We start from the raw sequence: 21038 nt of genomic DNA, 5'->3' as shown, positions 1-21038 counted from the left end.
CTATGGAGGAAAGACCCCAGCTTGGAAACCCTGAAATGTGGGGACCTTCTTCAGAAATTTCTGCTTCTGTGCTCTGGGACCTGAATGAGACTGGAGCTCTGCTGTGCTTGTCACTTCTGTGTGTGCAAAGCCCACTGTACGTGCCATTTCTGACCTGGCCGTACCACTATACTGCTATGTGCGGACAAACCCATCACATATTGAAGACTGCACCTTAAATGCTTGTAACTTTCCTTGGCTTCAGCAGCAGATGAGGGGCAGACCCTGCTGTGGCAATTTAATGCTATCAGCATTTCAGCTACAAAGAGACCACCCAAGCCACCCAGTAAACAATCCCAGAAACTCTGGGAACAAATGAATTTAAAACTAAACAAACAATTAACCAAAGTAAGCAAAATGGAAAAATATGCTTGATCTCTTAGAGCACAGGCTAAGCCTCAGGACAAAACCTAGGTAAGAACTGTGGACTTGATTCTGCTCTTCACTTCTCCACAGTGTATGTGAAAAATGCCTCTTGGACATTATAGCCCTTCACACTCCAAACATAATTTGCTTGCTTTTCAGAGTACTTTTCAGAGCCCACAAAGTACAAAATGATTTTAGCATACAGCATTATAAATTCTTAGGAATTAGTTACTTCACTGTGTGAAAAGCCCAAGTTTTAGTCAGCTTTAAAATTTAAAATGACAAGGTAAATATTTCCATTATTCTTATTAATGTTTTTTTTCCAAGCTTTGGCTAAATTAGTCACTAAGATTTCTGCCTTCAGTGGAGCTCAGACTCAAGGAGGACTCCTCATTCACTGCTGCTAACCACTGCTACTTTACAATAGCAACATGTTCTCCCATTTCTTTGTTCTTATCTTCCTTTCACAATTGAGTTACATCTTGGTAAATGGACCAGAAGATAGAAAGGAGTGAATAAACTCCATGCAAAATTTTCTTTTAAGTTTTTTTGTAGCTTATGAAACATATGTAAAACTCTGTGTAGCCTGGTACCAATTATTCACATAAACTGCACTTTGACTTTCCTGGGAATTTAGAAGGCTGGTGTGGTCCTGAAAGTAGTCTGTTCATCACAAGAACTACACACAATCTCAGAGCTCCCAACAGGTTTTATTAGTGGGGTGGCAGCTGTTCCGACAGTGGGAATTGAAATTGGTGTTCTCCAAATTGGCTGTACTCAAAATTGTACTCAGAATTGATTTACATACCATTAAAACAAGGATTCATACAAATAAGTTTAAAAAAAAACATTTTTTTTCCTTGCTTCTACACTTAGGAAGTGGCTTTTGAAAACAGCAAGTTGACCTGCAAAGGATCTAGACAAGCACAATTTCAAACTAAACTAAATTCCACTTTTAACCTTGTTTACAAACATTCAGAGCATAAAAATTAAAAAGATATTACTATCAGCATTGTTACTGTGGCAGTCTAAAGGGTTGCTGATGTAAGATTAGAATAAATCACAAATGTTAAGTTTCTGTTCTACCCTAAAGTTGATCTGAAGCAATTTTGCTGTCCCAAAGCTTAAAAAATAAATGGAATTTATGAAAAATAACTGCACTCCCCAAACGACAATAACTGTCTCTTCTTTCAGTCTAAGCCCACTCTTCTTAAATTATGGACATATTAGATAAATACAGAACATTTAACACAATAAAATCACAGAAATTATTCAGTTGGAAGGCTAGCCCGACCTCTTGCTCCAAGGAGGGATAATTTCAAAGCCAGACTAGGCTGCCCAAGGCTCTGCCAGTCTGAGGTCTGAGAACCTCCAGGCAGGGAGATTCACCAACCTCTCTGGGCAAACTTTCACTGCTTGACCACTCCTGTTTTGAGGAGTTTCTTCTTCATATGCAATTTTTATTTCCTTTACAGCAGCTGGTGATGGTTGCCTCTTGTCCTTTAACTGTGTACCCCTGAGAAGCCTCATACTTCTGCTTTTGTTCAGGGAAAATCAGGCAGGTCCCTCCTCACCCACACTGATTTTGCAAGGTGAACACCACAGGTGACTCCCTCCATCTCATACACTCTGTGCTCCAGCCTCCCAGCCCTCTCGATAGCTCTCCTCTGGGCTTCCTCCAGTTTGCCGGCCTCTCTCTTGCACTGGGGACCCAAGACTGGACACACAGCACTGGCCTCACAGCAGCTGAGCAAGGGCAAGTCATCACCTCCCTGGTTGCTAAGGGCAGTAAAACACACCATCCTTCCAACTTCCACTCCTTTGGCTCAGCAAGACCCCTAAGCAGCAGTACTGCCGGCCAGGTTATGAAATATCCCCTTGTGTCTCCTGTGTGCACTCTTCCCAGCTACCAAAGATTTTGTGTGTTTGTGTGGCAAAGGTAAGTCTCAACGCAATGTACAGAATACATACCTTTGGCTGAAGTGAAAGATGGAAAAATTACTGACTTCCAAGAGGGAGTGTGTCACAATGAGCTGTGGTCAATCTCTTATTTGATAAAAAAAAAAACACCAAAACAACCAGGAAACATCCAAAATATTTTTTTGCTGATCAGTACTGCTCTTAGAGGGCTTTGCTTTGGTGCCTCTGCTCAACATTATGCTAATGGTAATCAGTTTAAATCCTGCATTTTGAGGAAAGTTGGGACAGCTTAATTATCTTACAAGACCCAATCTAAGTCTGCTGAAATTAATGGGTTGTTTTTTTGGATCAGGTCTGGAATGTTAATCACAGTTACTATACTAGTCCATTTAATCCTCCAAATAGAGACTGCATCAGGACCTAAGAAACTGTAAAAGGACAGATTATGAGAAAAATGTATTGTTGAGAAAGTTATCTAAGTGAGGCTTGACCTTGTCTCCTTTGATATTGATGGATAAAGAAAAAATCATTCCAATAGGTTAAATACCAACTTTGGCCTAATTTATCCCTGATTTATCACCCACTGCATGATCCAAGATGAAGTTCTCCCTCAGAAATGTGTGGAAGGAAATAACTAGGTCATGATACATGCTCTTATGAAGGGGCTACAGATTAGCAGCTGAATGGAGAGAGACCAGAAAGCACAGACTTTGTGTCGACTGAGAATTCAGAGGAATTTCTGGCCCCTGTCCCATGACTCTGCAGCATCACACAGAGCGGATCCCTGTCAGTATTACCAGGCCACCCTCCTTGCTGGAGCACAGCTTCCTATTTGGCCAGTTTGTATTTGAAAAGTCTTATAAATTTTGGGTTCCCTTTACAGTCCTGCCACCAACTATGTGAGTTTTGGCAAACAAACAGTGTCAGAGTCACTTGTGCTTGAAGGCAGTTTCTAATTAAATTTCAGGTTCTTGTATTTTCTTGCAAAAACTGCAGGAAAATGTTTATTTATGGGGGAAAAGGAAAAAAAAAAAAAAAAAGAAAGGAAATATGCTGGGAAAAACACCCTAAACCCAAGGTATAACTCCAGTGGGCGTTAGCATTAGTTGAACATATATATGCATGCACACATCCACAAACCAATCTCCAAGGTTCACTGAATACAATCCTTCTCCTCCTGGCCCTCAGTGGTTTCAGTTCCTCCATTTTATGAGTTTTCCATTTTATGACCTGCATGTCATTTTTCTAGATCAATATATAGTAACATTTTAAGCACTTCATATGCTATCAGAACGACAAAATAAACCAAACTGTAACTAAATTATTTCAGACTTCTTAGAGAAATCAACTCCGGAGGGCAGCGGTCTTTTGCAAGAAATGTAACTACAAGTTCAAACAGAAAAGTGACCTTTGCCTGTTGCTACAAGTATGTCACTGGAGGGGATTTGGCAGTGAGCTTTTCACTGGGAGGAGTCACTTGGCATTCATACTGGTTTATGAAAGAGCAGAAGAAAGCAGAAGTTGGTTTTCTTAAATGATTCCCTATAAGAAGGACATGCAAGATATTTTCCAACAGCTGACTGCAAATAAACGTTTTACCTCTGTGGAGCACTGTCAGATTCCATGCTATTGCAGTAGGCATTCTTTAAAGGACATGTCTCTGTGCCATGCATTGCATCTGCCTCAGCTGACTCCATGTAGCCATTGACCATCTTGATGTCTTTCAACTTCATACTGTCATTTTGTGAATCCAAAGATACAATGTCAGATGGGGAGCTCACAACACCCGAGTCTTCGGTGGTGTCCTCAGATGCGAAACAGCTGCTTTCTGATGCTGTTTCTTCCACCTCTGATAGCTCCAGCACCGTGTCATCCACTATATAAACATTATCATGTGTAGGCAGCAGGCTCTCTAAATGAAATATAGCAAGGAAAGTTAGCTGCAAGTCATCAGCACATAAATCAAACACAGAGAGCTATTCCTTTGTAACTGGAAAAAACACATGAAATACATTAGAAATAGTAGGATGGAGCTTAATATTTGTATATAGGATAATGATGATGTGAAAAGGTGGTTTGCTATGCCTGTCCTGAGGAGTTTGGGTTTTATAACTTTCATAGCAAATCAGTTTCCTTACTTCTATGAAGAAACAACTTTCCAGGGACAGCTTCTTGGGCAATTAGACCAAAGTTTAACAGATGTGGTGTAAGAAATCATTCCCATTATCGCATCTGACACCACCATCTCATTATTCCTTTCCCATGCTGCCAAACAGATCATGACAGTCCCAATAATAAATCTATACTTGAGTAAAAATCTGCAGCATTTCCCAGTCAGGACACTGAATTGGTAAACTAGATCTACTGCTGGCCCACTGGGTGTAACTTTATTTTACTGCCCTTCTATTTCTTATCCATTCAGTGGGAGAATAACAAATGTCTCAAAGCATACAAAATCTACTAACAAGAGTACAGAAAAGTAGACACTGCAATGCTTAAAGCAGAACCTTTTCCAAGGTTAAGTCATTTATAAAGGAGATCAGGGGATATACCCTTTGCATGTTTATTAAAAGTTGCAAATCTTGAGAGAAGATTAGACATAGTACAAATTTTTGTTCTGTTTTAGTTTGGTTCCTATGAGCTACTTGAGTTTTTGTTTGTTATGGAGTGGATATTTTGACAAAAAAATACAATTGTGTTATTTTCTTTAAGAAACATACAACTCTGGGCTCCATCCTGCAGAGTATGCCGTTAAAGGGGAACTCCCAACGAGGTCAATGATTTCCACTGAGTGACCAAAGACAGCATCAAGCCCAAGCACACTTCTTTTGATCAGAAGAAATCAATGCAGACTAATCTAAATGTTTAATTGGAAATTACAAGCGTGCTCCATTCTCTTCAACCTCAGTATGCAAAAGGAAGATTAAACAATAGTTTATGGCCTGATCCAGCAGACACTTGGGGCGCCTGTTAATTAAATGAGAAGTCCCAGGTCTACAAGCATGACTAAGTTTAAACATACACTTCACTGTTTTTTAGGGGCAGAATCTTTTTGAAACATACATGAAAAATACAGGAAAACAACTTTGTCAAAAAATGTCATAGAAATAATCTTGTAAGGGTGTAGCTTAGCAGTGAAGCTTTGAGTAAAACTAAAATAAAAACCAAACCAACATTCTCCTTGGCTGAGGTTACAAGATGCCATTAAGTACTGAAATTGATTTCTGACAGCAGAAGCAATAAAATTCAGAGGGTTACAAATCATGATTAAAGTTGTAAGTGCTGTCAAGCATCAATATTAATGATGGAAGATGATCCAAAGACTCTATTGTGACTTTGGAAGTAATGCTGTTTGATTTCTTTGACCTTATTTTCTGTAACATTAGCTTTAGGTTCCAGATTTAATCCAGGAGATCATTCCATCTAAAAATGGCAATTACAGGAACTAAGTATGTGCCACTGAATGGATTAGAGTATGTGCATGCCAGAATTACAGTTAGGAAAACACCATCAACAAGGAGAAATATGAACAATTTGACATTAAACATCAAATAATAAAACCAAAGAAAAACAGACAGTAAACGAACAGGCAAGAGTACATGGCCTGCTAGGCTTTCAAACACAAAAAGCCCCAGTAAGAATCCCACCATCAAAGCATTAGTAAAAGCTACAACGACTTAAAGCCAGAACAAAGTAGGATAGTAAAGACATCAGCTGAAAGAGTGGAAGCTGAAGAGTGGACACACACAGGAAGATTTTGAAGTAATGCACAATGCAGTACACTTTGATGCAGAGAGACCTTTATAACACAGGCCACATCTGTTGTCATCAGGATGCCATAAATAACCTCCACCCTATAGCTGGAACAGCAATTTATAACAAAGTGCCTACTTCCAGTTCCTGACATGAAGATGGGAGGCTTTTCCTCCCTTGCTCTCTCTCTCATTTCCTCATCCTCTTCTCGCCTACCTGCAAGTATTTCACAGTATCACAGTATCACAGTATGTTAGGGATTGGAAGGGACCTCAAAAGATCATCTAGTCCAATCCCCCTGCCGAAGCAGGAACACCTAGATAAGGTTACACAGGAACGTGTCCAGGCGGGTCTTGAATGTCTCCAAAGAAGGAGATTCCACAACCTCCCTGGGCAGCCTGTCCCAGTGTTCTGTCACCCTCACTGAGAAGAAGTTTCTTCTCAAGTTTAAGTGGAACCTCTTGTGTTCCAATTTGTACCCATTACCCCTTGTCCTTTCATTGTTTGCCACTGAGAAGAGCCTGGCTCCATCCTCGTGACACTCCCCCTTTATGTATTTATATACACTAATAAGGTCACCCCTCAATCTCCTCTTCTCCAAACTATAGAGACCCAGCTCCCTCAGTCTTTCCTCATAAGGGAGATGCTCCACTCCCTTAATCATCTTAGTTGCCCTGCGCTGGACTCTCTCCAGCAGGTCCCTGTCCTTCTTAAACTGAGGGGCCCAGAACTGGACACAATATTCCAGATGAGGTCTCACCAGGGCTGAGTAGAGGGGAAGGAGAACCTCTCTCGACCTACTAACCACCCCCCTTCTAATACACCCCAGGATGCCATTGGCCTTCTTGGCCACAAGGGCACAGTGTCGGCTCATGGTCACCCTGTCGTCCACCAGGACCCCCAGGTCCCTCTCCCCTACACTGCTCTCTAACAGCTCGTTCCCCAATCTATACTGGAACCTGGGGTTGTTCCTGCCCAGATGCAGGACTCTACACTTTCCCTTGTTATATTTCATCAAGTTATTCCCCGCCCAACCCTCCATTTCCTGCATCTCTCAGCTCAAGGATTTAGATCCACTTGGTCCCACAGCCCTACTTGCCTACCGTAGGAACAACACTAAATTCTCTCATGCTGTGATTCAGCAAGCTGCCCTACCTACAGCAGGTCTATTCCCCAGACCATTCTTCCTACACGTTGACAAACAAAAAGAAAACCAATTCTCTTACTATCAGGGTCCATGTGTGAACTGATCCCTATCAGTTACATCTGGATCTCAGCAGCTGAATCATCCACTCCAGTGTAAGAACCTCCACATTCAGAAGCAGTTTTATCCTGAAGCACAGAACTACAGAAATACATCTTTCTATCCAGTAATTAAATTCCCTGCGCTCAAGCAAAACCAGAATTTACCCCCTTCTTCAAGCCTTATCAGTTTGTCAAAGCACTTTCATAATCTTTTCATCAAGAAGATCCATTAATTTTTTACAGTTAACACATGGCACTGAACAGAGTTGCTGGCTGAGGCAAACCCTGGTGATTGCCACTTCTACTTGTCTGAACATGAAAGCACGCACGTAAAACCACAACTGTTACAGTTCTGTGTCATGCTAACAAACTTGTTTCAGCTAAGAACAGCACTAAAAGACCCCCGTTTTAAAGTTGAGCCATCCTTGGATGGATCAAGTAAGAATCTATTTTTCCTTCTGCATGCTTGATTAAGAATTCACTGGTGCAAACTGAAGATGGATGGGCATTACTGGGTAATGATATATGATACAAAAAAAGCTTACCTCAACTTTACTGAGTGTTCTTGACTCCAGGAGTCAGAACATACCTTTTATAACTTTCTAATTCTACATGGAGAACTGGGTAGTAGAACACGCAGTAGTAGATGTGATTCTGCCTTGGGATTTTTATGTATTTTTTATCAGATCACACATGCAGAACACCACCACACACTAAGCACAGCATGATCACAATAGCATCTACTGAGGTTATTTGTTGGTTGAATAAAGACAAATGTCAACACTTGTTTCTCTATTCTGTTATGACACAAAGAAGATTTCAATATAGACTCTGATCTTCAAGACCTCATGTAGACACATCCAGGTTTAAGACAGAATATTCAGCAAGTACTTCAGGACTGGCCACACAAGTAACAATTGCTGCAGATAACATATTACTGAAACACTGCTGTACCTCGTAAGAATGACCTTCCAAGTATGTAAAAATGCTATGATTGTTTTTTCAGTAACATGTGGCCCCGTTCACTGGCTTCAGGTGGGGTGTGACATTGAAGGGGGTGTAGAACTTGCCCTGCGGTCTCGAAGTCATACTGAAATCTCTGTGGGACATCTCACCCAGAAGTGAAACTGAACAGTGTCCTTCAATGCCCTACACTGTCACTGAACCTCCTGCTCCAGGTTGCAGACTCTGCAAAGCCCAAATGAATGCCATACAGGGATTTCCTCTGCTTAGAAGCAGCATCACTGTCACTGCACAATTAGGTCAACCACAAGTTACGAAGGCTTTCTTGCAGGGGGACTGGGATAGCTGATTGCAAGAATGTTGCCCATAATCATCAAGAGGGAAAGAGGGGAGTAGCTCATCAGTAAAGAATGTGAGCTTCTTGTTTAACACAAAAGAGATCTTGTCGCTTTAATCTCAATAGGCTGTAAGTAATTAGGAAAACACTGAACTCTGAGTTTAGAGGAGTCATATCTGCACTATGAAGTTTGATATCACATATATGTACACATTACTCATACAGAATGCCAATGATGGGGAGACAGATAAACCTCACCTGGTTTAAATGCTTATCAGCACTTTCAGAAATGAAGATTTAATTCAACTACTGTAAGCAGCATACCCATTTGGATTACTACTACCACCAACTTTGAACGAGATCAGAATCAGACTTAAGTATTCAAAAGACATATATCCTACCCAGACTTACAAAATCAGTTATCAAACCACAAGCCATCACTCCTTCCAAGTCCAATGGGCACAGGGTGTAAGTCTTGCCAGACTGTAACTGTTTGCTGCGACCTTCTGTTTTTACAGCATTGCCTGTGGTTTACTGTCACATTCAGTAATGACAAGAACTGTGTATTCAAGAGCATTTTTGAAGAAGTAACTCTTTATTTAACCCCTACATGTTGATGCAAGTAATCTGAACCTTATAATGATTTTAGAGATGCAGAGTTCTGAATTCAGAATTCCTCTGAGTTCTTGCTAAGAGGTTGGTAATTATTTTCTAATTTCTTTCATCACTTGTTCCACTGCCAAAAAAACTTTCTTTTCATGGACTAAAATTGCTTTGCTGTAGTTTGAATGGTCTATCACAATGCAGTTGTAAAAAAATAAAACTTCATGATGTTAAAGAATATTCTTATAATGATCCCAAAGTTACAACATAATTATTTCACTAAAAGTAGTTAAATCTTCTAGCAAGAGAAATAAATGCTGCTTTAATTATTTGCACTGGCAGCAAAAAGGTAGACCATCACAAAGGAAGTGTACGTTTTTTCCTGCACTTGGAAGGCGGCTGATGGAAGAAATGGGAAAAAGATACCATTTATTATGGCAGTGATCAACAGAGATTAATAGAGACAACACAGGATTAGTTTAAGAATCTCTGCACACATACCATGTGTGCTGCTAATATTTTACTCATTTTGCTCATTGAACAAAACCATGTACATAGAGAAAGGTATTAAAAACCATTCAGTGAGCAGCTGAAGCACAAGACGGAAGACAGAATGGGGGGATGTATTGCAGTTAAGACACTTTTAATTCAAGTATAATTCTTAGCATATTTGAGCCTACATCCATCCTTTCATTTTTTTTTAATTAACAGAAACAAAGAGAAAACAAAATGACCACTCATATATTAACTATAGCATAGCGAATGTGGGAACAGATCAGGCTCCGAGGCACTCCTCTCCCAACTCCTGTAACTGCCTTGCAGAAATTGAAGGCGAGGCCAGGAACTGCTGAGGTGAGGAACCACACTCTGCAGCTTCAGCCCTCCTCCAAAATGAGGATGTAGAGCAGATTAATGTTGGCTCAGCTCATTTAGGTCATAGAATCACAGAATAATTTAATTTGGCAAGAACCTCTGGAGGTCACCTAGTTCAACATCCTCCTCAAAGCAAGGCTAACTTCCATATTAGATGAGGTTGCTCAGGGCCTTGAGCATCTGAGTTTTGAGAATCTCCAAGCACCAGGACTCCACAGCCTCTCTGGGAAACGCTTAATGCTTCTTCCCATAAAGAACTTTTTTTTTTAATGCCATATGGAAAATTTTCCAGCTGCAACTTGTCACTGTTGCAGTCTTGCCCTCCTTCTGCAGTGAATCTCAGAGTACAGTCTGGCTTCCTCTTACTTTTCCATCAGATGCAAAACAGAATTCAAATTCTCCTTACCCTTTTCTTCTGCAGGCTGAACAAGCCCTGTTGCCTCAACACCTCCATGTACCTTTTCAATGCATTCTGCTAGACTCCGATGCACCTACTCTAGTTTGTCATTATCTTGTTCCACAGAACTCAAAACTGAACCTACTTTTGGACAGTGGACACTGATGTGGCTTTGTGTCAGCCAAATAAAGGGGAGTAATCATTTCCCCTGATCTGCTGGCTATGCTCTTGCTAGTGCAACCCAGTCTGTGGTTAGTGCTTCATCACTGTAAGGGCACAGTGCTGACTCACACAGCTCTGCAAGTGACTCCCATAATAGTTATTTTCAGTCTCCTTCCTAGTCTTACGCCCCTTGCTCATGTTTTCCAACAGGTTGTTTAATTGCAGTGATTCTTGCTGCACAAAACCTGCAAAGAGAATTAAATCCATTCCTTGACATGCTAGCCAAAGCCTCACAAAAGACATGCCTCACTAGACCTATCATCAGAAATATGGAACATGGAGTATTATTAGATACACTTTGTGAAACTGCAGCATTTCTGATTATAGAATCACAGAATCATAGACCGGTTTGGACTGTAAGGGGCCTTAAAGATCATACAGTTCCAACTCCCCTGCCATGGGCAGAGACAGCTTCCACTAGACCAGGTTGCTCCAAGCCCCACCAACCTGGCCTTGAACACTGCCAGGGATGGAGCAGCCACACCTTCTCTGGGCAACCTGTGCCAGTGTCTCAGCACCCTCACAGGGAAGAATTTTTTTCCTAATGCCTAATGTAAATCTCCCCTCTGTCAATTTAAAGCCATTGCCCCTTGTCCTGTCACCACATACCCTTGTAAAAAGCCCCTGTCCATATTTCCTGTAGGCCTCCTTTAGGTACTGGAAGGCTGCTATAAGGTCTCCCCTGAGCCTTCTCTTCTCCAGGATGAACAAGCCCAGCTTTCTCAGCCTATCTCCATAGGAGACATGCTTCAGGCCTCTGATCATCTTCATGGCTTCCTCTGGACTCACTTGAGCAGGTCCACGTCCCTCTTACGTTGAGGACACCAGAACTGTACACAATACTCCAAATGGGGTCTCATGAGAGCAGAACAGAGGGGTAGAATCCTTCCTTTGACCCGCTGGTCATGTTCCTTTTGATGCAGCCCAGTATACAGTTGGCCTTCTGGGCTGCAAGTGCATGCTGCTGGCTCATGTTGAGCTTTTCGTCAACCAACCCAGGCTAATCACAATTGATCCCAAGCTAATCACAACTAACCTAGCTACCTGAATCTACTCTCCTACGTTTGAAAAATAAATGTGATGTGGACTTATTTAAGCTGCCTTATGAATTTGAGGTACTTAAGCAAGCACTTTTCTTGAGGTTTAACCTGTCTGCTGTTAGTTATATCACAACACAAAAGTATTGTAACTTTTACAAAAGCTTTTTTGGCAGTGGTGTTTCCTATACCAGAGGCAAGACAAAATAGGATCAAGCCAGGGAGTGGGAACTGAAAATACTACTAGTTTCTCCATTTTTTTTCCCATATACAAATAACTGTGAAGGTCTTTGTACTAATGTTTGACTTTCCTTTCAAACCTATGCTGAAAATTATTGTGAAGTACCTCTCTCTCACAACACCACTAAAGTAAGACTGTCTGCTGGCTCTTCAAAGACTCAGAGGAAACTTCCACTTCACATAAATGCCTGCTACCCTCTCTATTTCAGACCTTTATTTTTACCACCTGCCAAAAAAGCAAATAAAAATTTCTGAACTAATGTAACACAGATTTTCAGAAAGGGGAAAATTAGCATACTGGACTTTATTATCCCCATTTCTTTTCCACAATCCTTTCTTTAATGACTAAAAAAGCCTCTCTGATGTCTGCAAAGCCCATTTGACCTAGAATGCTGCTGCTATTGCTAAATTGCTTTTCATCCTCTCCTTTTTGGCACTCTCTTGAACCTACTAGTTCCTTGCTTTTATAAAAGCCTTGTTTGGCTGCTCTGACAACTCCACACCATAGCCAGTAACCAGCCTTCCTTATTCAAAGGGATCAGATGTCGCAAAAGCAACATAAAGAGCAAAATGCTCTTTGACAGGAAAAGGATCGTGTGTCAAAGTAGATCTTTCCTTGATTAACCGGAGAACATTGCCACTTGGCTTAGAGAAGGATTGATTTTAAAAAGTGAATCAGTAGTGTGAGTTGTTCATTTCCTTTCCTATACAATAAAGCATGATGGTGGGACTTTCACAACAATTCCTGGTGTTCACTATCTGAGATTAACAGCAAGCTAAAATGACTCACAAGGTGCTGTCCTGGCTCTAGTCAGTCCTTTAATTAGGTGTGGGGAGAGGGGCATTCATTGTGCCTGAACCCTTAAGTTCAAAAAGCAGACAACGTAGATTAGAGGAGCAGGATAACTTGGAAATATATTTAAGAGCATATAATAGATAGCTTCAGATTTGCACTTCATAAATCACCATGTGTAACACTGGTAACATGCCGTGATCAATAACAGGGCTCTTTGGAGGCTTTGTGGGAAAGGAAAACCTAGATCTAAAACCAGGCACTGCCCAATATAATGAACCTGGTGAAGAAATAAACCGCTTTCCACATTTTGCTGGGAATTACTAGTCTTAAGTGATAGATTTTGGCAATCAGCACCCCTTACAGAGGCGATCAGCTTCCATTCAAGCACACTGCAGAATCTAAACAAATGGACTGTGAAGGTGATTTTCATGAGCCACATTAGAGAACACACTCTATAAAATTGCCTGAAAAGCGTATGCGGTGTAATGATTAAAACCAGAAATGATTAGTGCACCTATGCAATAAAACAATGTTTTATTAGGTGATTTTTAAGACCACAGAAAAAAGGCCATTTGCTCAACTTTTCTTTTTAAACTTCACCATCTTTATCCTCTGTGCACTCTGTTCTACCAGTTCATTCTCTTCCTTAAGTTTGTCTGTTAAAAGTTTCATAAAATCTCTACTACAGTTTTGTATTTCTAGCATAATCTAGAGAAAGACATAAACCACTTTTGTGTTGTAATTTACTTTCCTTCCCCAGAGACTAGCTGCCAGCAAACTCAGCAAAGAGACAAAAAACCCTAACCCTAAACCAAACACACGCACACACATATACAAACACACACACACTTTTGTGGGATTTAAGAACTCTTTCCATAGTACAGAGACACCATGCCACTCACAGCTGTGTATTTATGCTTGATTAAAATTGATTTAAAAGTCAGGAAGTGTGGAAAAGAATCAGGTCAATCTGTAATAAGCTATCTATTACTGAAACCAGTAGGTATTACATAAAAATAAAAGCTTTTAACAGTTGCTGTTTATTTATGGGTACAAAGTATACTTGCCTTGAGCATATGGCACTTCTATTGAGAACTGCTGCACAAATAAGAACATACAGTCTTTGAACCTTCCTAACAATGCAGACTTAGGCATTAATGGCAACATTAGGCAGTAATGGCAACAAATACTGGTTTTGCTTAATATGAAAAGCTAAGGGTGAACTCCAGGCTGGAGTGGTGGTTAATAAAATGGGGTTTCATCATTCTTGCATATTTTTTTCTTATCCATTCTTGCAGCACCTCAGTCCATTCAGATCTGTGATGCTGCCATTCGGTTCCCCCACACATCATTTTCCCTTACATCACCTTCTGTTCCTGTGAAGGCTAGTATCTGTAGCATCATATGAAGTCAGACAGAGCCCTGAGAAAATTAAATGTTTCATGCACAAACCACCTGTCTAACTTACAATTAGGACCGCACAAAATAACTCCATTTAATTGGACATGCTTCAGCCAAACCACCAATAACATAAATACTTTCACAGAAGTTTTTCAGCAGGTAACTCCAAATTTAGATATGAGAATATGTTCGTGCACCTCTGTGCTATAAAGACACAAAGGTCTACTCTGACTTCTTCTGATGTACATTAACTGACTCCTCTTGGACTTCCTGACCAATGGACCTGCTTCCCTCTCCAACATTCTAGCAACAGGCTTTAAAAGACACTTAGGCTGGTGGTTTACTTTGGCAATTATATTTCCAAAAATATTTTAACCCAAAAGACCATGCTTCTTTTTTGAGTTTAGCTAGACATTTTACTGAACATTCACATTCAATTACTCTGCTATCACATTTCTCACAGCTGTAAGATGTCCAATGATGCCAATAAAAGTATATACCTGGAGGGACACAGTTTGGGATTACCTGAACACTTCTCATTATTAAGACATTCTGCCTTCTGAAACTGCCTAGTGAAGAAAGCATTCTTCTTGCAGGCAACAAAAGTGAGGACCAGAGAACTGCCTCAACATCTTGTGTGAGACAGGTACCCTTCACAGGGGCATCATACCATTTTGAAAGGACATTTCCTATGCGCTCTGAAGACCAGACTTTCCTGGTGGGATGAAGGCAAATCAAGAGCAGTGAGGCCAGGACAGTGTCTGCCAAGCACATTTACCACCTGAAACACTGCCAGGCACTGTGGGCTATGCTAGCAACAAAGCACCATAAACACAGTGAAGAATCCCATTAAGGTAATTGGTTGTATGGAAGAATGGTAAAGAAACAGACTTCTCTTCTGCTAACACAGACCTAGCCAAGAAATCACTGCATCGGGCAAGAATCAACTGCAGGGTTATCAAGAACTCCACTGCTGGCTCTGGCCATGAGGTTATCTTTTTTAGCAGCGAGCACTGAAGCTCTCCCTGGGAGCCTGATAAGGAGGGGATTATCCAACAGGTACAGAACAAAGTGCTCACAGGAGAGCTCTGCTGTCATGCCACCACTCCTCTGACAGCAGATGGACTAGATCAGATTATTTCAGATATATGCAGAGATGGAATACTTAAGTCAGAGCTGGATTTGGCCCGCTCTTTCCTAGTCCTCTTGTGAAGTCAATTATCTCATCAATCGTGCTTTGCCCTGGGGCTCTCTTTCCCTATTAACTTGAAGAAATGCAAACATGCAAGAGTGGTAACTGGATGTTATGCTCTGTACTGATTTTCAGATAGTAAAATGTTAAGAGTGTCATCTCTGGTGCTATGGTGAACAGTAGCCTGATGCAAGAAATGGGTCACCACCTGAACACCCACTTGGAATAAATTTTCCCCTTCCGTATTTTGCGCTGTTGGCATCAGATCCTGCTTACACTTCAGTAGCTGGGTTTTGCCACTGACTTCAATGGGAGCAGGATTGGACCACTCACTGATTAAAATGCAAAGCTGCAGGTATCTCCTGCATGGGATGAATCCCCACAGGGAAAATTTGTATGCATTTTTATTCATGTGAAGCATTTTAAGGCTTTCATTTACACAGTTCATTCAATAATAACGTGCATGCTGTATAATGGGGTACCTGATTAAGCATGCTTAAGTGCTTTGTTGGATCAGGGCCATTTCTAGAATTTGAAGGTTCAGTATCATCATACCCTCAAAACAGACAAGCTAGTTTGGGGAATTTTTCACCTGAGTTAATGGGCTTAATTAGGATCAGCATAAAAGGTCATTTTTCCTACCAGAAATTTGGAAATGTCTTTGAGTTTCTTTCTTTTTAGCCTCAGTTCCTATAGATATTAGATTTGAGAAGGTCACCCTATTGTAGGTTTGTAAGTCTATGAAAGCCTCCGGTAACTTTTTAAACTGGCTGACAACTTCTGAATGAGTCAGGAAAGATACAGTCTAAAGTTCAGTCCCCAAAGTTTCAAAAAGAGGTAGAAGGACAGAACAAGGAGACTTTCTTCATATATGCGCTGACATAAAAGCTCATTCTCTATTACCTACCAGGGATACCTGAGGGAAGGATGCTGTGAACAACAGCAAAGTTTCAAGAGGGTGGTGGGGTTTAGGTACCAGAGAACTGAGTTATTAAAGTAAAAGTCTAAAAGAAATGCTTCGGGAATTACCTGATGGGGTCAGGGAAAGGTAGGAAGAAGAAAACAAAGAAGGGGGAAAAGAAAAATAATTCCCAAAGTCTAACATCATTTTGGTTCTGAAAAAAAATGTTGAAGTTTCTAGGAATTTCTCTCCCATCTATTTATTTTTACTTTTTTTTATCTATTATTATCCCTTTACTATCCTCTTTTCTTCTCCTTATTATCCCTAAAAAGTTTAAAAAAAAAGGGCAAGGATTGTGTTCAGAAAAAGTTTTAGCAGGTGTGACTGGCTACTATTCAACTTTGTCCAGTACAATTTGTACAGTAATGCTCAAACATTAAACATGATTTTCATTCTCCTGACTGCTTATAACTTCAGCAAGAGATTTTAAAACTCTCCTCTCACCTTAGAGTGGCCCTGTCAGACCAGCACAGAATCAGGCTGTGATTTGTTATAACTCTTCACATTACAGCACCTAAATTTAAAGATTTCTGTCTCCATAGCTTTCAGCCTGCTCATTTTCTCACAGGCACTAATTTAACTCTGTGGAAAAACCACAAGGAGTTTCCCTGTGTGAGGATTTTTTGTGTAAAAAAAAATGCAATCGATACATTGCCAAAGCCTTGTTATTATGAATGGTGATGTATTTAATGTGCCCTGAAAGTGAAGAAAAGCTTTCTTAGCACCTGAGTACAATCTGTGTCCTTTGTAAGAGCAGGCTGAAGACAAATGATCTTATTTGAGGAACACCTGAAACACATTGATGAGCTTGATGAATACAGAACAGGAAAGCTGCCAGGTACAGAGGAAGCTGGGCATGTCCACAGGGGAGGGGAGCAAACAAACTGCAGTATATGCAGGCTTTTTTTTTTTTTTTTTTTTAAATGTGTTCATTTGGAAAACGTGGACACTTAAACCTCTAAATTTCTTTAAGTGATTGGTCAGTTCACCAGCATATTGTTCTCGCTTTCTTAAACCAAGCAGGAAAGGGTTTTAAAAGGTAAAAAATACACTTTAAAGTTATAAATAATCAATAAAATATTTACATATGTTTTATTTAATTGAAACAAGATTTATCTGGGGAGGGAGCGTGTGTGTGTGTGTGTGTGTGTGTGTGTAATCCTCCTTCTGGGGAGAAAGCAGGACATCTGCTAAAAAAGAACTGTGTTACTTCTGAGCTAACACGTCCAAGAGACTGGTAGTACCCAAACAGGGTTTCAGAATAAAACCAAAATATCAGTGCATTCATGCAACAGTCCCCAAAGTCATAGCTACTTCCAGCAACACTAGCAAGTGATACAGGCTTAGCCTTCTACAGCCCTTAGCAGTCCACTGTAAGGCTTTCTGTAGAACAAATCAAGTATGAGAGTCTGTTTAGCTTCCAAATTGCTTCATCTTAAGCTTACAAGTAGAAGCCAAATAAAGGAAGTTACCATCTTGACCTTAATGCTAGTAGATTAGTTTTTATTACAGTATTTATAATTCTGTAATTCCTCATAATTCTTATAATTTATGAAGAATTCTCAAATTCTTACATTCAAGTCTTGACTGTTTCACTTATACACACACACACCTTACAGAGTTGTGGCACGTTTTTGCTTAGTTATGGAAAAAATATTGAAAATATTTCTTCATTAATTTTCATGATTTTACAAATGAAAAAGGATTTTCCCCTTCAGGTTTTAACTTCTCAAAGGAAAAAAGTGCCGAAAGGAACAATCATGGGAGAGACAAGAACTAAAATGGTAACCTACATGTTGTAAAAATCAGGTATCAATGATAATTTTCATTACATGCTTTAACTGAAAAAAACTCTTGTTTTGTTTGCTCTAATACGTAAGCAGATACCCCACTATCAGTCCTTCACTGCTCATGGGAGGTTACCATACATTTAGCAACTTTACCTTCACCTTTTAACTACAACAGTGTTATAAGAAAGAAAATAATTGTCTGTCTTAGTCCTCCTTTCTCATTCTTTCCTCAGTCTTCTTTTGGTTTAGGTCTTTGTCCTCCATTACACCCCACCTTTGCTTTTGGTACAGTACGTTGGAAAGTAATTCTTTCATCCATGCCAGGCACCAATTATGGAATCCACAAAAGGAGCTGACAAAAGAGACTCTGTCTCTGCTCTCAGCCTTTTGCTCCCTCAGGCCCTAAAACCCAGAAGTGAATGTGCATGGCCAGAATTCTCAATTTCTTAGAAGAAAGCAGGCAGGCATTTTAGTCAGTGTTTACTGGCATAGAAGTGGTAATAGGAAAAGCTGAGTACAAGCACCTCTAAAGATGGACAAGCACTCTGGTATGGGTGTTATCACCTACCTGGAACAGAGAATACAAAAACTTTCAACAGTTTGCTTTATGTAGCTCTCTGTGCATTGCCCACATTTGAACCAGTAGGATCTCACACTACAAATTTCAGTGCCATTCCAAATGCCAACCTTTCAGTTTGATCTGGCCAACACATAACGTGTAGCTCAAGCATTACTTCAAATGCTTACCCAGGATTAAAGTTCTCACACATACACTCACAACACATGCACGTATTTGAATGGACACAGACGTTTAGTCCAGCTTGGTGCTGATAAACCGTAAGTGTCTCTATTTGTATGGGTGTGATGGTTTCTTCATGTTCCACTGTTCGAGTACAACAGAGTATGTTTAAGATGACAGTTATCGAAGGTACAGCTCACATAGTTAAGCTACTCTTATTTTAACTAAGGAAGAGGAAAATAGGGGATTTGGTTATACTTAGAACAAACTTTCACAGTTTATCCACAAACCAGTTGGATTTCAGAGCTGGCTGCAAGGGAATTATATGAGAAATGTCTCTACATTTATTCAGGATGGGAAATGTGAAGCTAAGATTTATTCCACATTCTATGAAATAGATAAATGACCACTTAAACCCCTAAATAACAGGAAATGAGGATAGAAAGACTATTTAATTTACTGAAGTCTAGTAAATGTAACCAGAAAATAATTTGTTATATTCAAAGGAACTGTGCTCTCTTATAATAGGACTGATTTCTTGTTCAGAGTCTGCAGAATCACAGGTATTATTTCCAATACAGGCAGCAGCAGAGTGAACACATGAGTGAATACAAAATACCCCCTTTTCAACTGGTGTTACCTTTACCCAGGACGGAGTCTCCTGCTTCAGAACTTTCTCAAGGCATGAGAAAATGAATCAGATTTGTTGACCGAAACTTATAATTTTCTTATTAGAACTGAACAGGAAACAAAACAAAAAAAAAAAGGCAAACCAAAACCAACAAACTTTCATGTTCAAGGAACATTCAAGGGATATAAAGGACTCAGTAGTTGATACCTATTCAGTGTGTTATTAACTTTAAAGTAGTTCATTCTTGCTAATGGGCTTGGTCCTTTCAACATTCATTTACCACTTGAAGTCAGAGCATTACAGAAGAATATGCAATAATCAAGGAATAAAGAGCTGATTCTTGCATAGAAAAATACAGGATCACCTTCCCCCTTCTCCACTTCAGCAAAAATCAGCAGAGCTTATTATGAGTAAGCTCTTCTGGATAAACAAAGAATTAACTATGTCACATTGTGTTCTCTCAACTTCTTATGAATTTTAACAGTGGACTTCTCTAGCCATAGAAAAGGTGCAATACAGAAGCTTATCTGTGTACCGTATATGAGATACCTGAATGAGAAATGTGTAAACAGTTACAGCAAGTTTGTCTCACTGTCCTTGAGGGGGGAGCTCATAGTTTTGCAGTGACATTACAAAACAACATGGCTGTAATTTTCAAGGGATGGAATAAGTTACATTCTGTCTTCTAAAATAACATGTATTTTAGTATGGAAAGTTAAATGGTGCCTACTGCATGTACTAAATATATATTGAGAGTCACGGTAGTGACTGGAAGCCAAGTACAGAAGACAGAACTGTTGTCTTATACACACACACACGGCCCAGCTCTCACAAAGAGGCACTTTTATACTGGGATGGAACAATAAAGAGGGCTTAAAATGGCTGTAAACTTAAATGATGAGTGTATGAGAATCACAACCACAGAGTTTACTTTATAAATGCAGAATACAGGGACAGATGATGGGCATATGATAGATTGCATGGCCATATGTTTAAATGCATCGTAGGTCTTTGCAATTCATCACACAGTTTGGACTGGATGAGTTCTATATCAGTCACTCTCCCCTGGCACTTATTTGAGAACTCTAGATGCCATGGACACCTTTAAATAGTTCCAGTTAAAAATGAACAAAAAAAGAGAAATATTTATTTTTTCCATTCATATATTCAGAATATTTTCTCCGTATTTTACCTGCTCAGAAAAAAACTTTAGTTCTGGACCAGTAACATATTTTCTAAAGATAAAAATGGAATGAGTTCAAAGTTTAATATTCTACATCCTTGTCACTTGAAATGAAAAAATCCAGCTGCTCAGTGAGAAAGACAACATTCATTTCAATCCTCAAAGATTTCAATCTTAAGGGAAAAAAAAAGAAAGCACTGCATGTAGAAAAGGCATTTAAGGATGTTTGGAGAGCTCTGAATTCTAGATTTGAGCCTGTGAATGACTGAAGTGCTGGTAATGAAGTCATTTCTCTGTGAAAGAGGATAGATACTAACACAATCTGCTCATGCTTTTAAAATGCTAAAACT

At 39.9% G+C, this 21038-nt stretch overlaps 1 protein-coding gene across 8 annotated transcripts in view; it reads right to left on the bottom strand.

The window, feature by feature from the left end:
* COBL (cordon-bleu WH2 repeat protein) overlaps positions 1–21038 on the bottom strand; it is a 158470-nt gene that overhangs the window by 21042 nt on the left and 116390 nt on the right. For 7 of the 8 annotated variants that reach the window (XM_061369623.1, XM_061369616.1, XM_061369618.1 and 4 more), the window contains one exon: positions 3925–4237. In XM_061369623.1, coding sequence (XP_061225607.1) covers positions 3925–4237 — 313 coding nt within the window. Of the gene's footprint in view, positions 1–3924; positions 4238–21038 lie in introns of those variants that run through there. The other variant, XM_061369625.1, reaches the window with a different exon arrangement.

The sequence above is a fragment of the Neopsephotus bourkii genome, unplaced genomic scaffold (genome assembly GCF_033783945.1).
Source record: "Neopsephotus bourkii isolate Nb327-2 ecotype Australia unplaced genomic scaffold, CSIRO-AGI_Nbou_v1 NB_1508, whole genome shotgun sequence".
In the NCBI taxonomy this organism is placed as follows: domain Eukaryota; kingdom Metazoa; phylum Chordata; class Aves; order Psittaciformes; family Psittacidae; genus Neopsephotus; species Neopsephotus bourkii.
The sequence above is the reverse complement of the archived record's forward strand: the minus strand, read 5'-3'. Positions and strand labels throughout refer to the sequence as shown.